Below are 20,528 nucleotides of genomic sequence, written 5' to 3'. Positions count from 1 at the left end.
CGCTAGGGGCGCTGCGGAGTCAGCGAGCGCACCCTTTAAAAAGGGGCTCCCCGAAGCCAAAGCCCAGCACTAAGGTTCCGGGCGCCATTTGGAGACTGAGTTCTTCCTATTGAGGAGCCATAATAGCCATGCTGTCTTTGAGCTCTGCCCGCCGGCTGCTGCTGCTCCTGGTGCGGCCTCAGCAGGGACCCAGAGCCGCAGCAGGGGAGCTGCTTCTCCTGCAGGTCTCATCCTTAGAGGGGCGCAGGGGCTGCAGCGGGGGGCGAGGGGAGAAGGAGGACGAGGAGGGCAAGGACAACCCCTTGGTCTTCTTGGATGTAGGCGCAGACAACCAGCCTCTGGGGAGAGTGGTCCTCAAGGTGAGTCCCTCAAGGTGCCCTTGGAAGGAAGGAAGGAAGGGAAGGAGGGTCCCTTGGCCTTAGCCTCCATCTCAGGGCCCTCCTGCCCGGGAAGGGGATGCCAAAACCTCCCCCATTTTGAGAAGCATAGGCTCCTTCTACTTCCATGAGTGTCTTTTAGCTCTTACTTGGTCATTCTTCCCTTGAAGGTCCTCCATTTTGAGAAGGACTGAGAAGCATGGGTTTCTACTGATCAGTGTTTTCAGCCTTTATTTGGTCGTGTCCTACATTTTTCTTGAAGGTCCTCCATTTTGAGAATGACTGAGGAGCACGGCTTTCATCAGTGTTTTCAGCCTTTATTTGGGCGTGCCCTACATTTTTTCTTGGCTGTCCTCCATTTTGAGGATGATTGAGAAGCCTGGATCTTACATGTATACGTAAAGGTTTTGGCCTTCAGGTGGTCATGTCCTACATTTTTTTCTTAAATGTCCTCCATTTTGTGCACCATTGGGTTTTATGTTTGTATAAGTAGTCTGGGTTTTTATTGAATGCTCATGCCATAGGTTTTTCTTGGACGTCCCCCATTTTGAGAGTGACTGAGAAGCATGGGTTTTGCATTTGTATAACCGCTTTTGGCTTTTGTTTGGCCATGTCCTACATATGTTCTTGAGTGTCCTCCATTTTGAGCACCATTGAGAAGCATGGGTTTTATGTTCATATAAGTGGTTTGGGCTTTTGTTTGGTCATGTCAAACGTTTTTCTTCAATGTCCCCCATTTTGAGAAGCATGGATTTTACATGTATATACGTACTTTTGGCTTTTTATATGTCTTCAGCTTTTGTTTGGTCATGTCCTACATTTTCCCTTGAATGTCCTCCCTTTTGAGCATGACTGAGAAGCAGTGCTTTACATTATTATTATTATTATTATTATTACATTAATTTATATCTTGCTTCTCTCCCAGAATTAGGACCCGAAGCAGCTTACAGACTAAAAACACAGCGCTATTAACAACTTACAAAAGTGACAATCAAAATGGAATTAAAACGTTAGCGTCGGAATATTAAAACAGACCAAAAAACATAAGCATTGGAATATTAAAATAGATCATTTGTTTAAACTAGAATATAATTACACAGATACTAAAAGCATTCAAAACCACACACATTAAAACAACTTTATGTGGGTATTTTTAGCTTTTCTTTTTGTCATGACCTATATCTTTTCTTGAAGGACCTACATTTTGAGGTCCTTGTCCTCCTTTGTAGTTATGACACTCTGCCAGTCATGCAACACCTGGGTGACCAGATGCCCTCCTTTTCCAGGACCTGTCCTCCTTTTCAGGCTTCTGCTCAGGAGGGATTCAAAAATATCCTCCTATTTTGAACCTGACTGAGAAGCATGAGTTTTACATTTACCTGAGTGTTTTCAGCTTTTCTGTTGTCATGTCCTGCATTTTCCTGGAACGTCCTCCATTTTGAGGTGCCTTGCCTTTGGTATCTGGGCACCCTGTGCAAGTCCAAGAAAATACAACTTTTTTTTTTAATTTCTGCTTGTTGTACTGCTAAAAAAAAATCCAAATATTCGAAATATTGTGTTCTGATATTTATATCTTATACAGTGGACCCTTGTTATACGCTGGGGTTTGGTTCCAAGATCCCCCGTGTATAACAAAATCCGTGTATGCTCAAGTCCCATTAAGTATAATGACATAGCAAAATGGTGTCCCTAATAAAAAATGGAACATCAAGGTAAATTTATACTTTTTTGGAACATTTTCAAACCATGTATGCTTAAACCCGTGTATTAAAAAAATCCGTGTATAAGAAGGGCCGACTGTACTGTGTTTTTATTTAAGAGATACAGCCATCTTAATCTGGAATATCAGTATGGAAAGGGATCTTGTAGCACCTTTGAGACCTAAGAGTGAAAAAACTTGTTGCATAAGCTTTCATAAATTTGAGTCCAAAGATATAGCCATGTTAGTCTGCATGCAAAGGGATCTTACATCGCCTTTGAGAAGAACTGCAAGGAAAATGCTGGTAGCATGAGCTTTCCTAGATTTGAGCCTCCTTCCTCAGAGGCGTGTTTGGCTCAAGTCTAGGGAAGCTCATACTACCAACGTCTTTTAGAAAATCCCTTTGCAAGTTGAATAATATGTCTCCCAGCACATTTGGGTTGACTTGCTCTTCAGGGACAAGACTCCTGTCTCCATCGTGGGCAGAAGTTTAGTCACTTACTTGCCTCACCTTCCGTGTTGGTGAGAACTTGATTTTGCTGAAAGAAACCCCTGCTATTTTAAAGACTAGGAGGCTCTGAGAGCATGGCATAGTGGTTTGAATATTGGGCTACAACTCTGGTGTCCAGGGTTCACTGCCCCACTCAGTTATGGAAACCACTGGGTGATCTTGGGCAAGTCACTCTTTCTCTCAGCCTCAGGGGGAAAGCAAATGGGAAACCTCCTCTGAATAAGTCTTGCCAAAGAAACCCCGATCTAGGGTCACCGTAAATCACCATAGGTCGGAAACAACTTGAAGGCACCCAACGCGCACACAGGCCCTGCCAAGGAAAACCGTTGGCCACCCTGAAGTAATTGGTAAGGGGCTAATGCCGGACCTCCCACCCCTTTGTATTTACAAAAGACATGCTCATGGTAAAGATAAAAATAGTCACCCCTCTGTTTCATCGTCTTAGGCAGCTACAGAGGGCCTTCTTTGCATCACCTTTGTTGTATATTCCATAATAACTTCCAGGTGATAATTATTACTTTACAATATCCCCTTGTAGAGATTAGTCTCAGAGATTGGATCTTTAACCTGATATAGTATATATTTTGTTCAACCCGTCTCCCATATTGGAAGACAATTAGATATTTATCAAATAGGTATTGTAAAGCTCTTGAGAACTGCAAGTTGTTTTTATTCTAGACAGCCTTATTTGGTGATTGTAGAGGTTTGGTTAGTCCAAGTGTTTATGGTTGTATTTCAAAAGATTATACTTGGTTTAGGATTTTGAATTTTGTATATTATAGAGGCTCATCTCAGGTTTGGGGAACCATTAACTCCCATTGAACTGGTGGATGGGAGTGACCCTAATCTGGATAGCTGTGGGAACAGGCTGTTAACACTTACAAAACTATATTGTGAACAGCTAATACATTTGGGATAATTTTTTAGTGATCTCATTCAGTTCATACACAGTGTTGTATCAGATTTGTTTGTCCTTTGGTTTTTCATGTTCCTTTGTGGGAAGATTTTGAAGGCTTGTGAATCTCTAGGAAAGGTACATAGGGGACTCATTCTGATGTAATCTTTCCACAGGTAAATAGCTCTAGGTTCACTTCCAAGAGTCGCATGTGTTGCATCAGGAATTGTCCCAATGGCACTGTCAAATGATTCTGAGTAGTTCATTCCTATAGGCAACATCATGTGTTGTTAAGTGAACATGTTGATAAGTGAACAGGTCAAAGTCAGATGTTAAAAAAAAAACTGAGAAAAGTATAAAAGCAGAGTTTGGGTAGGGTTCCTACAAACACAGTCCTTCTGCACACAAACTTTCCTAACAACCCATCCACAGCCTCTATACAGCCTGCATAACTGAGCCATAAAATTACGTATTGTATTATATACAGCGAAGGCTAGTAAAATTCTGTATTGTGAAAATACTAAAGCTGCTCTCCAACTGTTGTGTACATAAACAACTATTTATTTGTATAGAAATAAAAAGCTGTCTCCTTTAGCTGCTCTTCTTTCTGCATCTTTTCAGGAGGAACGTCTGTTTGTTTGCTGTCAGCTTTAAAAATAGACTTACTGAATGTCAGAGAATTTGGATGTTAGTTAATTTAAGCGAAACTCTATTTTCTGATAATATTGCTGGCTTTAGTACTTTTATTAAATGAAAGGAATGTATTATTTATTTGAAGCAGTTGCCTGTCACCTTTTAATACACCAGGGCTCTTGAGGTGATACACAACAGGTAAAGCATGTAAAAACATTAAATACACAAATAAAAAGCTTTAGAAACAAAGTGAAACAACCCTTTAAAAGGAATTTTAAAGTATACAGTAAAATCAGGTACACCCTAGTTCTAAGGGGTCCTATCACACAACACAATTATAACACTATGAATAACAACAACATTTATTGCTAAGACTCTTTTCAGCAAAGGTATTTCACCAATAACTTCTCTGGCAACAGACATCAGAAGTTTGGGGAGAGGTATGTAATTTTTTTACCCAAGACACTCCAGTATCTCACCATACATCAACTCCCAGGATTCCCTGGGGTGCCGCCATGGCAGTTAAAGATACTATAACTATGCCATGTGAAAGTGCCCAAAGATTGCTGAAGACCATGGAGAACAGCACAGTTAGCTGCCCACTAGGAACTCAAATGGAATAGGGCCCCTCTAACTTTCCTCAGGAGGAGATTCCAAAGGTGGAGTGCTACTACCAAGAAAGCCTTGCCACATTATTCCACAAGCCTAGCCTTGTAGAGCAGTGAAACACATGACAGGACTTGTGCTAAGGATTTCAAATGTTGGATATGCTTATATGGGGGCCAAGCTATCTCAGGCTTCTTTAAAATTTAGTGTGGAATGAGAGGTGTGAGTGAGAAAGTATCAGTTCTAAAAGCATACTTCTTATATGTGGATTCTTAGCTTATTCATGAATAGGTATTTAAATAACAAGAGGGGTTAAATTTAAGAAGGATTGTGTGTATCGTTCAAAGCCTATGTTATCTATGAGTATTTTGTGGACTGATACTCCACCTTTACTTTTGAATAGCAGTTGAGTCTACAATAGCGAAGCCAACTGCCTTATCTCGAGAAGTTGCTCAAAATCAGAAATTGTGGCCAGGGCATTCAGAGTTTGGACACTGAGTTGGTTTCCAGCTAGTTCTGGTAAAGTGTAACCTTGGCAAATGTAGATCAAGCTTCATGGGAGTCTCCTGCCCATGTTCTTTTCCTTACTATCAGCTAGCATCTATGGTCAGACGGTTCTGCAGTGTAATAAGGATTAGCTTCATACTGCCATATGCCCCAGTAGACTATAATTTACTTACTCATTTCCTTGTAGGAAATAGTGGCACATGTACTTTTTGACAACTGCTTTGGACATCATTGCACCACTGCAGTCAGATCTAGCAATCTTCCCACACTGGAGGATGAAGTGTAGCACAGCTGCATGGACATAGGATCTATATGCTAATCCTGGGAGATTAAATCCTTGCAGGTTAACACAGAGCATATTTGAGGGCAGTTGGCTAAAGCGTTTAATTTATATGTCAGGTGAAATGCATTCCAGATGTTTTCACTTAATGTTTTCACTTAATCTCTCAACAGTCATATGCCCAGAATCAAGTGCCAGATGAAAAGCAGTATGCTTATTTTTCAGTTAGATGAGGCTAGTGGGACTGAGAAGAAAGTGGAGATCCTGTGGAAATCTTTGGGAACTCCAGTTCCTTCTCAAGCCGACCACAAATAATAACTGATTGTCATACATCTTAACCTACAAATAAGTAGTCATATAAGAAACAGGAAACTACAACTTATTGACATACAGCTCATCCTACAAACATTACAATTTTCATAATTCTATAATTTTATATATAGTGATCTCTCCACAGTGGCATGGTACATGGCCTAAATAAGTATTGATTTATCAAGTCCCCATTAATTCCGTGGATCTATTCTAGTTGGGACCAACAGTCGGATTGAGACCGGTGGCTGTTTAGATATACAGCTAAAATGAACCATTTTGGAGGAACATATGTTAAACGGACACATTCATGGTAGAGCAGCTTATGGTTCTGGTTGTTCAATAGGCACTTGTTGTCTGATGGTGTGTGAAATAGGTGTTTATTACACTTCTCTTCATGTTTGATCTGTTTTACCTGTCAGGTCAGTACAGCTGAAGGTACAGCAAGGGTCCTTGGAAGGGTTTGCACTTGCTCTTGGAACACTGTCCTTTTCTGTAAAACACAACAAAATACAAAACCCACAAAACAGTGATACTTTGATTGGACCAACTAAAATGAGTGAAATACATCATGCGAGTTTTCAAAGCTTCACTAGTTCTTCATCAGGCAAAGGTGTTAAAAATCAGATAGGAGGAAAAATGGTTATGTTAGTGTCACAAGCCAACATTTTGTTAAGAAACTCTTGACTTAACAAGTGTAAATGTTTAACTGAAGGAAGACGGAGATCGGTTAAAATGCTACTTCATAAGGCTGATATATTATACACAAAGGTCATGCTCAGTACAGGTCTCACTGAACTGATCTCGTAGTAAAACTGTATACAGCTTTGCTTTTTAATTTTAAAGAACGGATCATATATTTAAAGCTGTTATGTATTTTCTCAGTCTGTTTTTTCCCTTTTTTTTTAACAGTTGAAAGCTGATGTGGTGCCAAAGACAGCAGGTAAGGCAGAAATTTGGTTCCTGCTTAATTTGATTTTTAATTCTTGCTGAGATCATGTTGGCAAAAAAGTGAAGGAAAACTGAAATGCCTTAAAAGTTGGCATCAGTGCTGTGGCTGCAGGAGTGTAATGTAAAGAAGATGGATTTTTTTCACTTCACCTCCCATATTTATATTATTTCCTCTGATGTATTGCTTACAGTATCTGGTATTCCCAGGTGGTCTCTCACCCAAGTAATAAGTAGGGCTAGTTTGGCATAATTTCCAAGATCAGATGGGATCTGGTGCCCTTAGGGTATTTAGGAAATACAACACTATTCAAAGTACTTTACTACATTTGTTTAGCTTTTACTCAAACCAAGCTGCTTTCTCTCATCTTCATTTCCCAGAAAATTTTAGAGCTCTCTGCACTGGAGAAAAGGGTTTTGGATACAAGGGATCCACCTTCCATAGAGTGATACCTTCATTCATGTGCCAGGTAAGGAAAACAAAAGTGTTTGATAGAGCAGTTGAAGACTGTTCATCGCTGGCTGCATCAATGTCATTTTGAAAAGGGGTTCATGGGTGATGGAACTACTTTTCCAGCAATGAAAGTTACAAGTTCCTTCCTTTGCTGCACCTGGTATTTGTTTCCAGTCTCCCATCTAAGTACTAACCAGGACTGACCCTGGTTAGTTTACAAGATCAAATGGGATCTGGTGCCTTGAGGATATTTACACCATGGTGGACATGGTGCTAACTCATTTATAGACGTTTTGAATAGGGGTCAAATTATATATGTCTCTCTCTCTCTCTGTAATCAAAGTAGTTGTTAATAGTGATCAACTGAAAGTGCTTGCTAACATTTTTTTAAAAATAGGTTTTTAAAAGAAGTGATGGTGGTAAAGCAATGCTTGATACAAAAGCTCTGATCAAATTTCTCTGCTAAATAGAAAGTGTTATGAGAAGCAAAGGCGGTAACATCTTCATACAGGGAAGAATGCTTTATTTATTTTGTTTGCATCATGTCTTTCCCTCAAGGACCTGTGGGTGGTAGAGCACAATTTATTTAGTTTGGCAATTAAATAATTGTTTAGTGTGACTAACTAGCTAATACTTCTCTGCTTGCTTTGGGAAACATTATGTAAAACTATTTGTGCTTTTGTGAATCACTACCAGTCTCTTGCTTCTGTTGAAACAAATAGCTCTTTCCTGATGGGGCTATTGGTTAGAGCAAGAGTATTCATGTGGAATTGTAATGAGCCTTGCCTATTAGAAGGAAACTCAAAGCATAGCTCTTCTTCTTGTTATTTGCCAGTGCAATTCTAATTATCCTTTATTTTGCTGTTGAAGGAATACATATTTCAAAGGGAAAAATATCATTGCCATCTTTAACATAGTTACCGTAAAAAGACTACATAATTACATTGTATTGCAGTTAAAAGGGCTAAGTCACTAAAATGTCTGACCCAAAGCATGCTGAGACAACACCACCTTCTAATTTGGATGCTGAATCACCCCATATTGTTTTAAAGAAGCCACAGAGGAGTGCTGTTTTCAAATGAATAGTGTTTTCAAATTTAAAGGGAAGCTAGTACATTAGAGAGGAGTCAATGCCGCTACTTTTTTGGTAGACTGAATTGTGGCCTTCCCTTTCCATGAAGTTAAATGGCTTTGAAGACATTTCTGAGGAAAGCAGAAATGAGCAGCTGGAGATATCCCAATCCCCACCTCTTCTCTCTCTCTGTGTATGCCTATTGACCTTTGGCAATCCCATGAGTTTCATGGGGTTTTCTTAGGCAAGGAATACTCAGTTCCTTCCTTTGAATTATAGCTGACAGCACCTAGTATTGTCAGTCTCCCATTCAAGCAGAGCTAACCCTGCTTAGTTTCCAATATCAGATGGGATCTGGTACCTTTAGTGTATTTAGGTCCCTCTTTCTGCTATACCCCCCACAATTTCAAGGTTGAAATATTATGTTTATAATGTTTGTTAGGCTCTCTAAATAGGTTGCTTGCTTTTAAGTAAGTTTCCATGAAAGTAAGGGAGTGCATGTGTCTGTGGATGTATGCCATTAAAGCTGTAATAAGAGTGTATGTCATTCCATAACTAAAATGTGAAATGAATATGGCATAGCTAATTGGTACAATTAGAGGGACTGATCCTTGACAATTTAAATACTATTAAATGATTGAGTGTGCTTACAGGTGTGTTCTTGTATAAGTAACATATTATTCAATTTAGTACTTTTCAGTTCCTCTTCTAAAGCATAATGTATACTATCTTGGAATCATTTTTTACTAAATAAAAACGTTATTCTTTCATGGAACAAGCTATTACAGCAAGGCAGCATATGATGACAATTTCATATGATCTTGCTACTATATAATCGCTTCAACCTTAACAATAGCTAACAGAATCCTAATATTACTATATATATTGTCAGAATAACTAATTTCAAAGTAAATATAGTTAGAACTTATTTAAGTTAAAAAATACAACACAGCACATACACAAATATAAGGATAGTTTACAAACCTTGCTTGTATAAATGTACCCTAAATACATTCTTCTTGAACTGTCTGATGTGGCAGACTGGTATTACTTTTCTTCAGGGATGAATACCATATTTAGGCCATATTTGTACCTTCCTAATAAATTGATGCAGGCTGGCAGCTCATGGTTCACATGTTACCATTGTGAGACTTGGGATTGCTCTGACCAAAAATCCACAACAAACTAATGTATAACAAGAAGTTTATTGTAAAAAATAATGTAGAAGCATCCTGGATCACGTCATTGCAGAATCTGAGGCACACAAAGGGGAAGCCTTAATTTAAACCGACCAGTGACCCCCACCCTTTTTTTCCTTTCCCTCTCAGATGGTTTCTCCAATTCACAACCCCCCCCCCCCCCCTCAGCAGAGGTTGGAGCCCTACATCAAAGCAACCCAATGCGGGCATCATTTGGTCTCTGGACATTCTCTGTCTTGGGAAAGCTATTGATGCCTTAATTGATGACTTGTATCTGTGGAACCTCTCTCAGTCGTAAATCTTTTTCAGGGTGTGAAGGATTCTTTGTCCTGTTAGCCTATGTTTTGCTTACGTGACACATTTGATTACAAATCATGGCCGCAGATGGGCATTTCCCATAATGCTTTTTCAATTGAGTCCTACAGATACATACCTTTATTTAATACATATATATATATGGCTAACACACTCTAAGATTTATATTTATATATATATTGTGTGTGTGTGTGTGTGTGTGTGTGTGTTCACTACTAAATATGATCAGTAGCTTTAAACAGTCTGCCTTCAAACATTCCATCACATCACACAACAAGGTGAAGGTTGTATGTACCTATCATCAATGTGCATGTAACTAATTACCAACTTAGATGACTTAATCTAAACTCTTTACATCATCGTGACAGAACCCCGAATGAATAAATGAATGAAGGGGTTCTGACAACCATTTTGTGTAGCACTGTCCTTAAACAACAGCTTTCAAATTAGAACATTCTACATCTTTTTAGTAAAAGATTCCCTAAGGTCCAAAAACTACAATAGTGCTAAATAATAAAACCAGTGTGAAAAAATTAATATTGAGTTAATAGTTAATATTCTACATTTTTAATTGAATTACATTTATGTTGGAAGAAGGATTTTTAAAAAATATTTTAAATTCAATGTTAAAAGTTAGATAACAGCCTGACAACCTTGCTAGAGTGATGAAAGTGAAAACCCCATATGTGATTTTAATCCAGTAGTGGGCCAAAAATTAGTACTAGTTTATACTTAGCTTAGCTGCATTTTAGGGAATTTAAAACTCTGATATAGTCATCTTTTCGTTAGGGAGAAGGGGAACATGTCTCTTGTTGTGGGAAAAACGTTTTCTTTCAGTGGTAGGTTATTGGTGAAGGAGAATCAGTTGTTAAGAACGTGAACCAGAAAAGTCCCTTTGAAGTCACTCTTGAGTAATTCCCACTGCAGTTAACTCTTGAGTAAAAGGTGTGTGACAATGAACAAAATAGTAATTAGTTTTGCAGAAATCCAAAAGAACCAAGGCTTTGGGTCTAAAGAACCAAATGGATAGTTTAAAACTTATTGGCTCTATAGCATTGTGGCTCATTTAATTTATACATTTGTTCATGATCATTATTAATTTTTAAATATATTAATTATTATTTAATGTAATACTGGAGAAATGTTAATGCTGAAATCCTAACCTGATTATATTTTTTAATTGGATTGGTTTAAGTTTGCTCCTTTTCATCAGAAAATGTCCAATTTAGTTTATAACTTAACTGATTTTATTTCATTTCTATTACTGATACTATGTAACATTTCAAATGTAGGTATGTATATTGCTGGGCTGTAGAGTTATGATAGGTTTAAAACTGTCAACACAAAGCAGTGAAATTAAATCTCAAATGGCAGTATAGTGCTCCCGCCCCAACTGCAGGCTTGCCATCCATGGATTTGAGCATCTGCAGACAGCAAGCCCCATTGACTTCAGTGGCCACTCGGGCATACAGTCCTGGCAGAGTAGTCGCATGTGCACTACCATTGAATCCCATGGGTCTTGAGGTCCTGTAGTTTTTACCATTCATGGGGGAAGGGAACAGAATGGAACCCCTGCAGATAAAAAGGCCCATTCTCAATTCTTCCTTAAAACTATTCCGGCTTCTCCCAGAAATAGTATCCTCATGTTCAGCTGCTCCGGCTCTGTTGCTCCTCTACTGTATAATGAAAATCCTTGTGTGATGAAGTGACATCAAGGTGACTGTTCCTACCTCCATCATCACCAGCATTATGACATCATACCACATTATGAACTCGGCTAAACATTTTGTGAGAGGAAGAAAAGTAGGCACTAAATAATTTGTTTCACCCATTTCCATCCAAAGAAGCTATATTCTCCATGTGAATAGTCAGACCATCAATTTTGAGTGGTTCACATTTGAGTCCTGCTTCTGTATTTGTTGCTGGAAAGTCTGACCATGTAAACACCTGAGCCTGGTTTACGTGAAATCATGAAACAAACTTAAAACCATGAGTTCTGTCTCTAGATTGTTGGGAGATAAATTAGAGTAGCAGCAGCATCTTAATTAATACAGCAAAACAAACAAAAGTTTAGCTGCTCCCACTCCAAACAATAGCAAAGGCGCAGCATGCATAAGCATGTTGCTCAGCCAGGGTAAACCTATGTTGCTGAACATCCCTGACTTACCATGTCATATGGTCACAGCCCACATACACTGTTCACAACTGTTAGTGCCACACTTCTTGCCACTGATACCTCAAAGACCAAAACCTCCAACTAAACTTCATGGCTGCTTGGGATTTGAACCTCATTTTCCTTAGTCAAAATTATCCTAGGCGTCATACCTCCAAACTGCTTCGCCCATATTGTCTTAACATCTCTTAGCAAATTAAAAACTGAAAGTAGAATTGTTTTCCCTGTTTTGCAGATGGGGAGCTAAGAATGCTTACTCCGTTAGCATTCTAAATCTCTGTTAGATAGAAATTATAACATTTCTGTGCTTGTATAATGAGACAGTAATTTTATTCTTTCCAGGGTGGTGACTTTACTAATCACAATGGCACTGGAGGCAAATCTATATATGGCAGCCGATTTCCTGATGAAAACTTCATCCTTAAACATGTTGGACCCGGTAAGCAAAGTTTCTTTTCCCTTTTTTGGCCCTTGCATCTGCAGCTTACAGAAACTAGTGGTAGAAGTGGGAACAGGTCTGTATTCTTATGGTGCTTATTGTATGGTAAATTCATGAACAAGAAGGATAGTTTCTAAGAGTAGTTACTGTATAGTCACAGCTTTGGGTTTTGTGGCCTGGTGCTGAGGTCTAAAGCAGATTTTGGATACCTAATATAGGGAACACCTGCTGAAACTATTTTTGCTGCTGGTTCTGTAAATGTGACATCACTTGGAAAAGCATAGGCTTAAGATCATCAGTATTCAGATAAAGCTCAGTTCTTATTTGCCTCCTCATCTGGTCTAGGTCTGCAGTAAATCTTCTGAACTGTTTCCTGGAATTAGTCATTAACTGTTGGGCTGACAATAAACCAAGGTTTAGTTAAGATGTAAGCAAAGGTTTTGTTTGGTGGAGAAAGAATGGTGGTTATATTATTCATCCTAATCAGGATGGATTTGCCATTTTGTAAATCATTAAATTCACTGCTTGGGGACATTCTTAATAAGCACTGGAATATAAAGAAACAAATAGTATCCATGTCCCAGAACTACCAACCATTCTCCAATTTGGAGAGGAAATACCTGATCATGTTGAAGTTATTCTGGTGTAATGGTAATCTCCAGTTCAACTATAGAAAGGATGTCATAACATAATCTTACATTTCAAAAATTTCTGGACTGATTGCCTAGAATACTTTTTTCCCCACTACTGTCAACTAGGGGAATGGCTATTTACTGTTAGGTCTGTAACCTATAATAGCACTACTTAGTTGACTTGGAGGGCCAGCGTGATGCAGTGGTTTGAGTGTTGGACTATAACTCTGGAGATGAGGGTTTTACTTCTCCACTCAGTCATGAGAATCCACTGTGTGACCTTGGGCATGTTGCACTTTCAACCCCAGAAAACCCATGATAGGTTTTCTTTAGGGTCACCATAAGTCAGGCATGACTTGTAGGCACACAACAGTAGTTGAATTGATATTGCCCCCAAAAAGGTTCTCAATTACACTTCAGTGGCAATACTTCGTATTTACCCTTTTTTCTCTTGAATTCCAGGACAAACACTGCCTTCAATAGTCATATTTAAAAGCTCAAAGACATAGTTGTGTTAGTCTGGAAAATCAGTATGCAAAGTTGTAGTAATTTTGAGATGAACTGAAAGAGAAAAGTTGGTAGCATGAGCTTTCGTAGACCTGCACCTATTCTGTATTCATTACTAGAAGCTTGTTCTAGTTATATTCAATACTAAAAGTTTGACACATAATAACAAAAGAGCTGGACAAAATTTTTTGTTTGTTTGTTTTGTAATTGAAGTACTTTGGTTGATCACATCGTGCCAGAAGTGGGTAATTTTGGAACAGTGTAACCACATACGGATATAAGTCCCTAAGACTGGACAACCTCTCCAACACAGAGGTGATAATTGATTTTATCATCTGTGATTTCCTAACAGGGGTCAGATACCATTTATGTACTAGGTTTAGAAAGTTCTCTCTGGTTAAAGCTGATCTTGACTTCAACACAGAAGATGACCAAATAGCACACCAGTCTGATTCTGGAATTGATATATTTAGTTCACTTTCCCACAATGTTTTGATACATATGGTATCGTGATATGAATTCAACAAGATAAGATGTTATATTTGGGAGACTGAACCTTTACTATTTCCAACAGGATCATTGCATAAAATTTTGAAGGGAGTCATAGATCTCAGTCCCAATAAAAGTTCTAAATTGTGCAATTATCTTCTACTTCTCAGTTGTTTGTATTTAAATTCATTTGAGTCAGCTGTGTGTGTGGTAGGATGTCTTCATCAAGCAGAACTTCGAAATCTTCAGTGAAAAGCAATATGCATAGCAGTTGTGGAGTGTGAGTCCAGAATTTGGAAGCTACCTTAAAAGAAAAGGCAGAGAGGAAATCTTGTATTCCTAGCAAGGCAGATGACACGAATTAGTGCCGCTTAAAGAATTGTCCTGAAAAACATTAGCTGGTGTCTTGATTCTTGCAGCACAGTATCAGATCTTTTAGTGCTTACTTATCAAGGGACATTTAGCAAACTGTCTTAGAGCAACATTGAGCATTCTGGGCAGAGTTCAAAAATACAAGGAAAGACTTCATGCAAAACCTCTTTGGATTACAGTTCATTCTTTGCTTTTGAATTGTGAAGTTAAATTGCAGTCTTGTTTCTGTTGCAGGTGTTCTTTCAATGGCTAATGCTGGACCCAACACAAATGGATCTCAGTTTTTCATTTGTACAGCCAAAACTGACTGGTAAGCATTCTGGGCGTATGTGTATGGTTCTTTTAACAATGCTTTCTCAAACTATGGTAAATTACCCAGGTTATGTTTCTTGTTGAATGTTATGGAAAGGAATGACTTTGTGTATTGTATATCTTAATAACTGCAGTATATATGACTGTTACTATGGTGTTTTGACAATAGCTGTTTCTCTTATAACTCTAAGTTAGATTAATATTACACTGAATAATATGTAATTGGATCCTTGTAATGTAACGTGAAAGACGTTTCCCAGTCCAGGAAAATGCTCCCAGTTCAATGATTTTTTTCAGGCAGTGGCTGGAAAGAGAAATGAAACTAGCTACCCACTGATAGTGAGGGCAACACTTTAGTTTCACTTGGTTTTGTGGTCAAACCAACTTATATGACATTGATACCTTCACAGCGTAGTCCCCATTTGGCAAGGATCACTTTAATATGATGATCAGAGCACACAAAAAAGTGTTTGCATACAGAAGCAGTTCAGGGAAGTATATTGAGGAAACAAGCAGACACAATTTTCTAAACCGAAGATTAAAAGCAAGGGTGTGGTTGGGAAATGTTTTGTTCACACAACCTGCTGAAATCTCACTTTTCCCCCATCTATATCTTAGTATAACTGTAATGTTACTGGCAAACAATTACAGAATAATTTATTCGTCAGGAAGAGCAAGTGAGTCTTTAGTATTTACAGTATCTGTAATATTGCTTAATCATTTTGAACCAGGAATTAGATACTGATCTACCTGTGTAACTTTCATACATAGTTAATGTACATGGAAAACATGTTACTGTATCATGGAGGTTTTATTGCCTCTTAGTCAGACAATGAGTGAAGGCAACTTGATAGTCATATATGATGAACTGCAACATTAGGCATTGTACTGGAGGGTTAGCGTGACCTGGGCACACCTATGCTATAATAAGCATAAGAATTAAATTGCCTTTAATTGCTTACTGGTCTTGTCACATGCCAGGTTAGTCTGATCAAGCCAAAAGCTGTTGTTGAGATATGTGGCTTCTGATATGTGATGACTTGACTCTCCTAAGGTCTGAGCCAAATATCATTGCACTGAATGGAAATGCATGTGGATTTGAGTCATGTACTGCACTTGCGAATTGAATAGAAGTAAATCTAATACAGTTTGGGCAGTTCTTATGAATGTGAAGTAGAGCTTCCCAAAGATTATCAGATGTGCAGATAACATATGATCCCATTTGGAACATGAAAAACTCAAGAATCAGCTGCAAGTTGACCGCATATCTTTGCCAGTTACAGCTACATCACCATTTTCCTGTCCACTGAGAACTCCTCTCTTGAGGTGGAAAGATCCTTACAGAAGCATAACAGTATCTATAAAGTCTCTCTATTCATATATATATATATATATAGAGAGAGAGAGAGAGAGAGAGAGAGAGAGACTGATTTCACGCCTTGGTTTGTATTTTTCATTTGCTGGATGATAACAAATGATGGCTTATGAATTTAGACATCATGCCTTCCTTAACACTAATGTGTTAAGGTTCTGAATTAAGTCTATTTTATCATTTTTTATCATTTGTTTTTCTTCTTGGATCATAAAAGCATGTTCTCCATTCTCCTACTGCAATTGTTTCAGGAGCTCTGTATTGTTTTTTCCCCTGTTTCTTTTGCAGGCTGGATGGAAAGCATGTTGTGTTTGGCCACGTGAAGGAAGGAATGGATGTTGTGAAAAAAATTGAAAGCTTTGGCTCCAAAAGTGGAAAGACTTCAAAGAAGATAGTCATTACCGATTGTGGTCAGCTGTCATAATTTGATATCTACCAGCATCACTGGAGAATCAGTGATACAAGAGAGAATGGATAAGAATTATTGCTTGCACATTTCTCTTCTGGGTTTGGATTGTACTGATAAGAAAATAGTTTTGCTGAGCCATGATCAGCCAGAACAAAAGTGTGTGAAGAATGAAGTTTTAAAAGTCCATTTGAACAATTTTCAGCTTTTTTTCAGTTTAAAACAGTTGTACTATTTTTTAAATATATGCTTCAAATGTGAAGATTTTTTGCTATGCTTGAAATGCATGGTCAAAGACTATTACTAGCAAAGGTTTACTAGAAAACCTCAAGTTGTTCCATGAACCAAACTGAATCTTATGGAAGTACGAACCTGGAGTGCTAAGAATCCTAAGTGATGTTTTTCCATCTGAGTGGTTTAAAGGTTATCCTGTAAACTGATTGAAATGGTAATTGACCTCCTCATTTCAAATGGATGTATCAAGTGATACTTTGTACTTGAAAAAATATCTAACCTTTATGGACTGAGTGTCAAACATGGCTGGCTAAATGCTTAATCATGTTGACTTGAAAGTCCAGTTGATCAGTCAAGATAACTGATTTGAACAGTGTTTTTTCTTCCTTTGGTGGATTGTTTCCTTTCTGTTTGGTAGTCTGTTCAGAGTTTGAGAATGCACATTTCAGCAACATACTTGAGATTTTTGATAGCCCAAAAGTAATTATTTTGCAATAATATTTGGTAACAGCCACATAATGAAATTTCTGCTTTTCCTATGGCTTTTCTGAATTCTTCCTGTGTTGAATCATTACACTTTTAATTTTAAAGACAGGATTCACTGAAATTTTGCTTCAGCTGCACCAGATTAACTCTTGTGGCATGCTACTGTTATGATGTAACTCTGAAAACAATGCTACTTCATGTAACTGGAAAGTACCGTATATACTTGTGTACAAGTCGACCTCATGTATAAGTTTTAGGGCCAAAATCATGGATTTTGATATGACTCATGGTTAAATCAAGAGTAAGACAAAGGATGTAAAGGGTGAAACACCACTTCTGTCCCTTCCTCCTCTGCATCTCTCTCAATGAGCTAAAACTACTTCTCTGATGCTGGAGGAGAAGGTTTTAACACTAGATTGGGAAGGAAGGGAAATGGGGTGTTTGGTAGAGACCCGGAGGAGGAGGAGGAGAGAAGGTTTTGACATAGGATTGAGAAGGGAATCACCTCTTTCACACAACACACATACACAACACATGCTCATACTCTATTTCATAAATCAGGGTGGTGCTTCTTTTCTAAGCAGTATGACTTTATTGACCCATATATAAGTCAACCTAGGAATTTAGGGTCAAATTTGGGCATAAGCTTTTTGACTTACAATCCAGTCTACATGGTATGTTCTTTTCCTGGAAGAAATAGGTACTAGCCAAATCTCCTCCGCACGAAGCTGTGAAGTTTTGAAATATAAGGTGGCTAAGGGCGATCCTCAAAGTTTGTATTTTTAGCCCTACTCTTTTGGTACAGGGCAAGTGTAATAGCTGCTTTACCAACTACACTCATCCCTCTATATTTGCAGATTTGATATTTGCGGATTTGATTATTCACGGATTTGATGAATGTGTGCTCTCTAGAATATCTAGGTCCTTCAGTTCAATTCTGTGGTCAACTTTAACTAAAAGTTGCACTGAAAGACATAGAGATTCCTAGAGCGAATATTTTACTAGGCCTTTGTCGCTCCTCCAGTGCAGTTCTGTGGTCAGTGTCTGTCGGATGTTGACCCCAGAGTTGCACTGGAGGACCTAGAGATTTCAAGAGAGGTGTTCTCTCAGGTAAAAACATGGTGTTTTTATTATTTGTAGTTTTTCCATATTGATTGGGGGGGGGGTCTTGTGCCCCTAACCCTAGCGAATATGGAGGGACAAGTGTACTTTGTGTAGTAATTACATTAATTATAGCTAATAATTATTATTTATTGACCTCCTCTCCCTATGTATCGATGTGGGAATAACAACTAACAACAGTAGATAATATATCAGTTGAAATTGCACATAACAACCAATACATGTTAAAATCTGTCAATAAATTATTTAAGAACTAAACACCTGTATTACTGTTTTTGGAGAGGTAAAACTAAAGTAAATATCTAAAATGCTGTTTGAAAAAGATCATTTAAAATGATCTTTGACATACTTTCCCCCCCCCCCCTTCCCTTTAACTGCCTCACTCTTTAGTTCAGGGATGGGCAGTATGTAGTCTGCTTTTGCACCACTTAGTTCAACTGTCCCCAGAATCCCTTCTCCATGCCTATTTACAGTTCCACAAAAAGGAAGAGTCACATTCTTGATGGTGATTCTGCTTTAAAAGTTTTCTAAAACTAGAGGTAATTTGCTTTCAGATCCATTGGACGGGGGCCTACAGCAGACTCAGACCCCCCTGTTCCAGTTGATTTGTATGATTAAATTGGCTGAAGCAACCTTAGTTTAGGAAAAGTACAATGACATCCAAAATCCAAAGCAAAATGCACAAAATACATGTTACGTACAAGCTTTCGAAGCACTACTGGCTTCTTCATTTGGCAAAAATGTTAAAAAACCATACAAGTGAAAGAAAATAACAACAATGTTAGAGTGTTGAATCATAAAAGACTACTAGACTAACGGGATGAATGGGAGTTACAGTCCAACACACCTGCAGCATATCAGTTTTGAGAAGGCAGATAATCTCCTCTTAAGAAAACTTGGCTTCCATCCCCAACCTGCCATTTTAATAGAACAGCTATTATCATGTCAGAAGGAATGAGTGGTAATTAAACTAGTTTCTGTGGTATGTCATGTGTCTCGGGACATGTGAAGCATATAATCAGCATTATTATCTCAGGTATGTAGGACTAAGCCTATAGTAATGGAATTATGAACAGTGTAGCAAACAAAGGAGGATGACTCAACTTACCTAAGTTTATCTGTGTTGACAAAAAAAATTGTTGATGACTTCTGTAGTAGCCTTGAGTTCTGTTGAAACAAGCTGATAATGGCCAGTTGATGTTTGTGGAGGCTGGAATCGCTATGTGATGGGTATCTCTCTTAAGAGAGATAGCTCTTGAACTGGAAAGCATAAAACGCTGGCTGCCTTGGCCAATTCAGAACTACTTTTTAATGCACAATAAATATACATATATCCAAGCATATGCACACGTGTTATTAAAATTTTTAGATGCTGCGTTGTAATACTTAGTAACAAGAGCATTTAAAATGTGAAGACCTTCTGTACCAGTGTGGTGTAGTGGGTAGAGTATTGGACTGGGGCTTGCAAGATTCATATTCTCATTGAGCCATGAAATTCACTGGGTGACTTTGTAAGTAATTCACCTTTTGCCTCGCCTACTTTACAGGTTTAGTGTGAAGATAAATTGAGGAGGAGAAATGTCTGTTTCCTTGAAGTTAGTGGAGAAAATGTGGGATATAACTGTAACTAATAACATGTGATTCTTGATTTCTGTAACAAAAATACATTGCTGCTGGATTAAAATGTTGCATTTTGCATTATGTAGACCCAAAATGTGATGGGACTTCAGTTCATTGTTCTTGCAGTCTTTAAAGATTTTTTTCAGTTGTTTGAGTAATGTTCACTGTCAATAACAGAGTATTTTTGTTACATTTCCTGTTTTTGTATATCTAAGATGATTAAATGCCTTTTATAAGAAATAGCCTGATTCTTTCCCAAGTCTAATTATAAAAATGGCTTAGACCTATGAAGAGATGTGTTGTTTTGCAAACATATTGCACACACTACAAATCTTTTCCTATCCATCTGCTTAACTCACACTAATACTAAAACTCAGTCTCCCCCAAACTTGCTAACGGGGAAAGATAAGAGCTGTAGTCCAAAGTGTGGAGAGGGAGGGCCTCTGGTTGGGAAAGGCTATTTTAAATATAAAGTCATGTTTGGACCTTGCTATACTGCTGCAAGGCTACATGATTTCATGTAATGAGATGCTCTTTTGGGAGGTATAATAGACTTGAA

At 38.2% G+C, this 20,528-nt stretch overlaps 1 protein-coding gene across 1 annotated transcript; it reads left to right on the top strand.

Annotated features, from left to right (window-relative positions):
• Positions 1 to 95: 95 nt before the first annotated feature.
• PPIF (peptidylprolyl isomerase F) lies at positions 96 to 20,054 on the top strand. The gene is made up of 6 exons (XM_089510691.1): positions 96 to 359; positions 6,730 to 6,760; positions 7,147 to 7,235; positions 12,321 to 12,417; positions 14,652 to 14,727; positions 16,390 to 20,054. The coding sequence occupies exons 1-6, from the start codon at positions 129 to 131 to the stop codon at positions 16,523 to 16,525; spliced, it is 660 nt and encodes a 219-aa protein (XP_089366817.1). The 5' UTR covers positions 96 to 128; the 3' UTR covers positions 16,526 to 20,054.
• Positions 20,055 to 20,528: the final 474 nt, after the last annotated feature.

This window comes from Sceloporus occidentalis, unplaced genomic scaffold (genome assembly GCF_023333645.1).
Source record: "Sceloporus occidentalis isolate IW3139 unplaced genomic scaffold, rSceOcc1.0.p SCAF_2, whole genome shotgun sequence".
Classification (NCBI taxonomy): Eukaryota; Metazoa; Chordata; class Lepidosauria; order Squamata; family Phrynosomatidae; genus Sceloporus; species Sceloporus occidentalis.
This window is presented reverse-complemented; position numbering and strand designations above follow the sequence as displayed.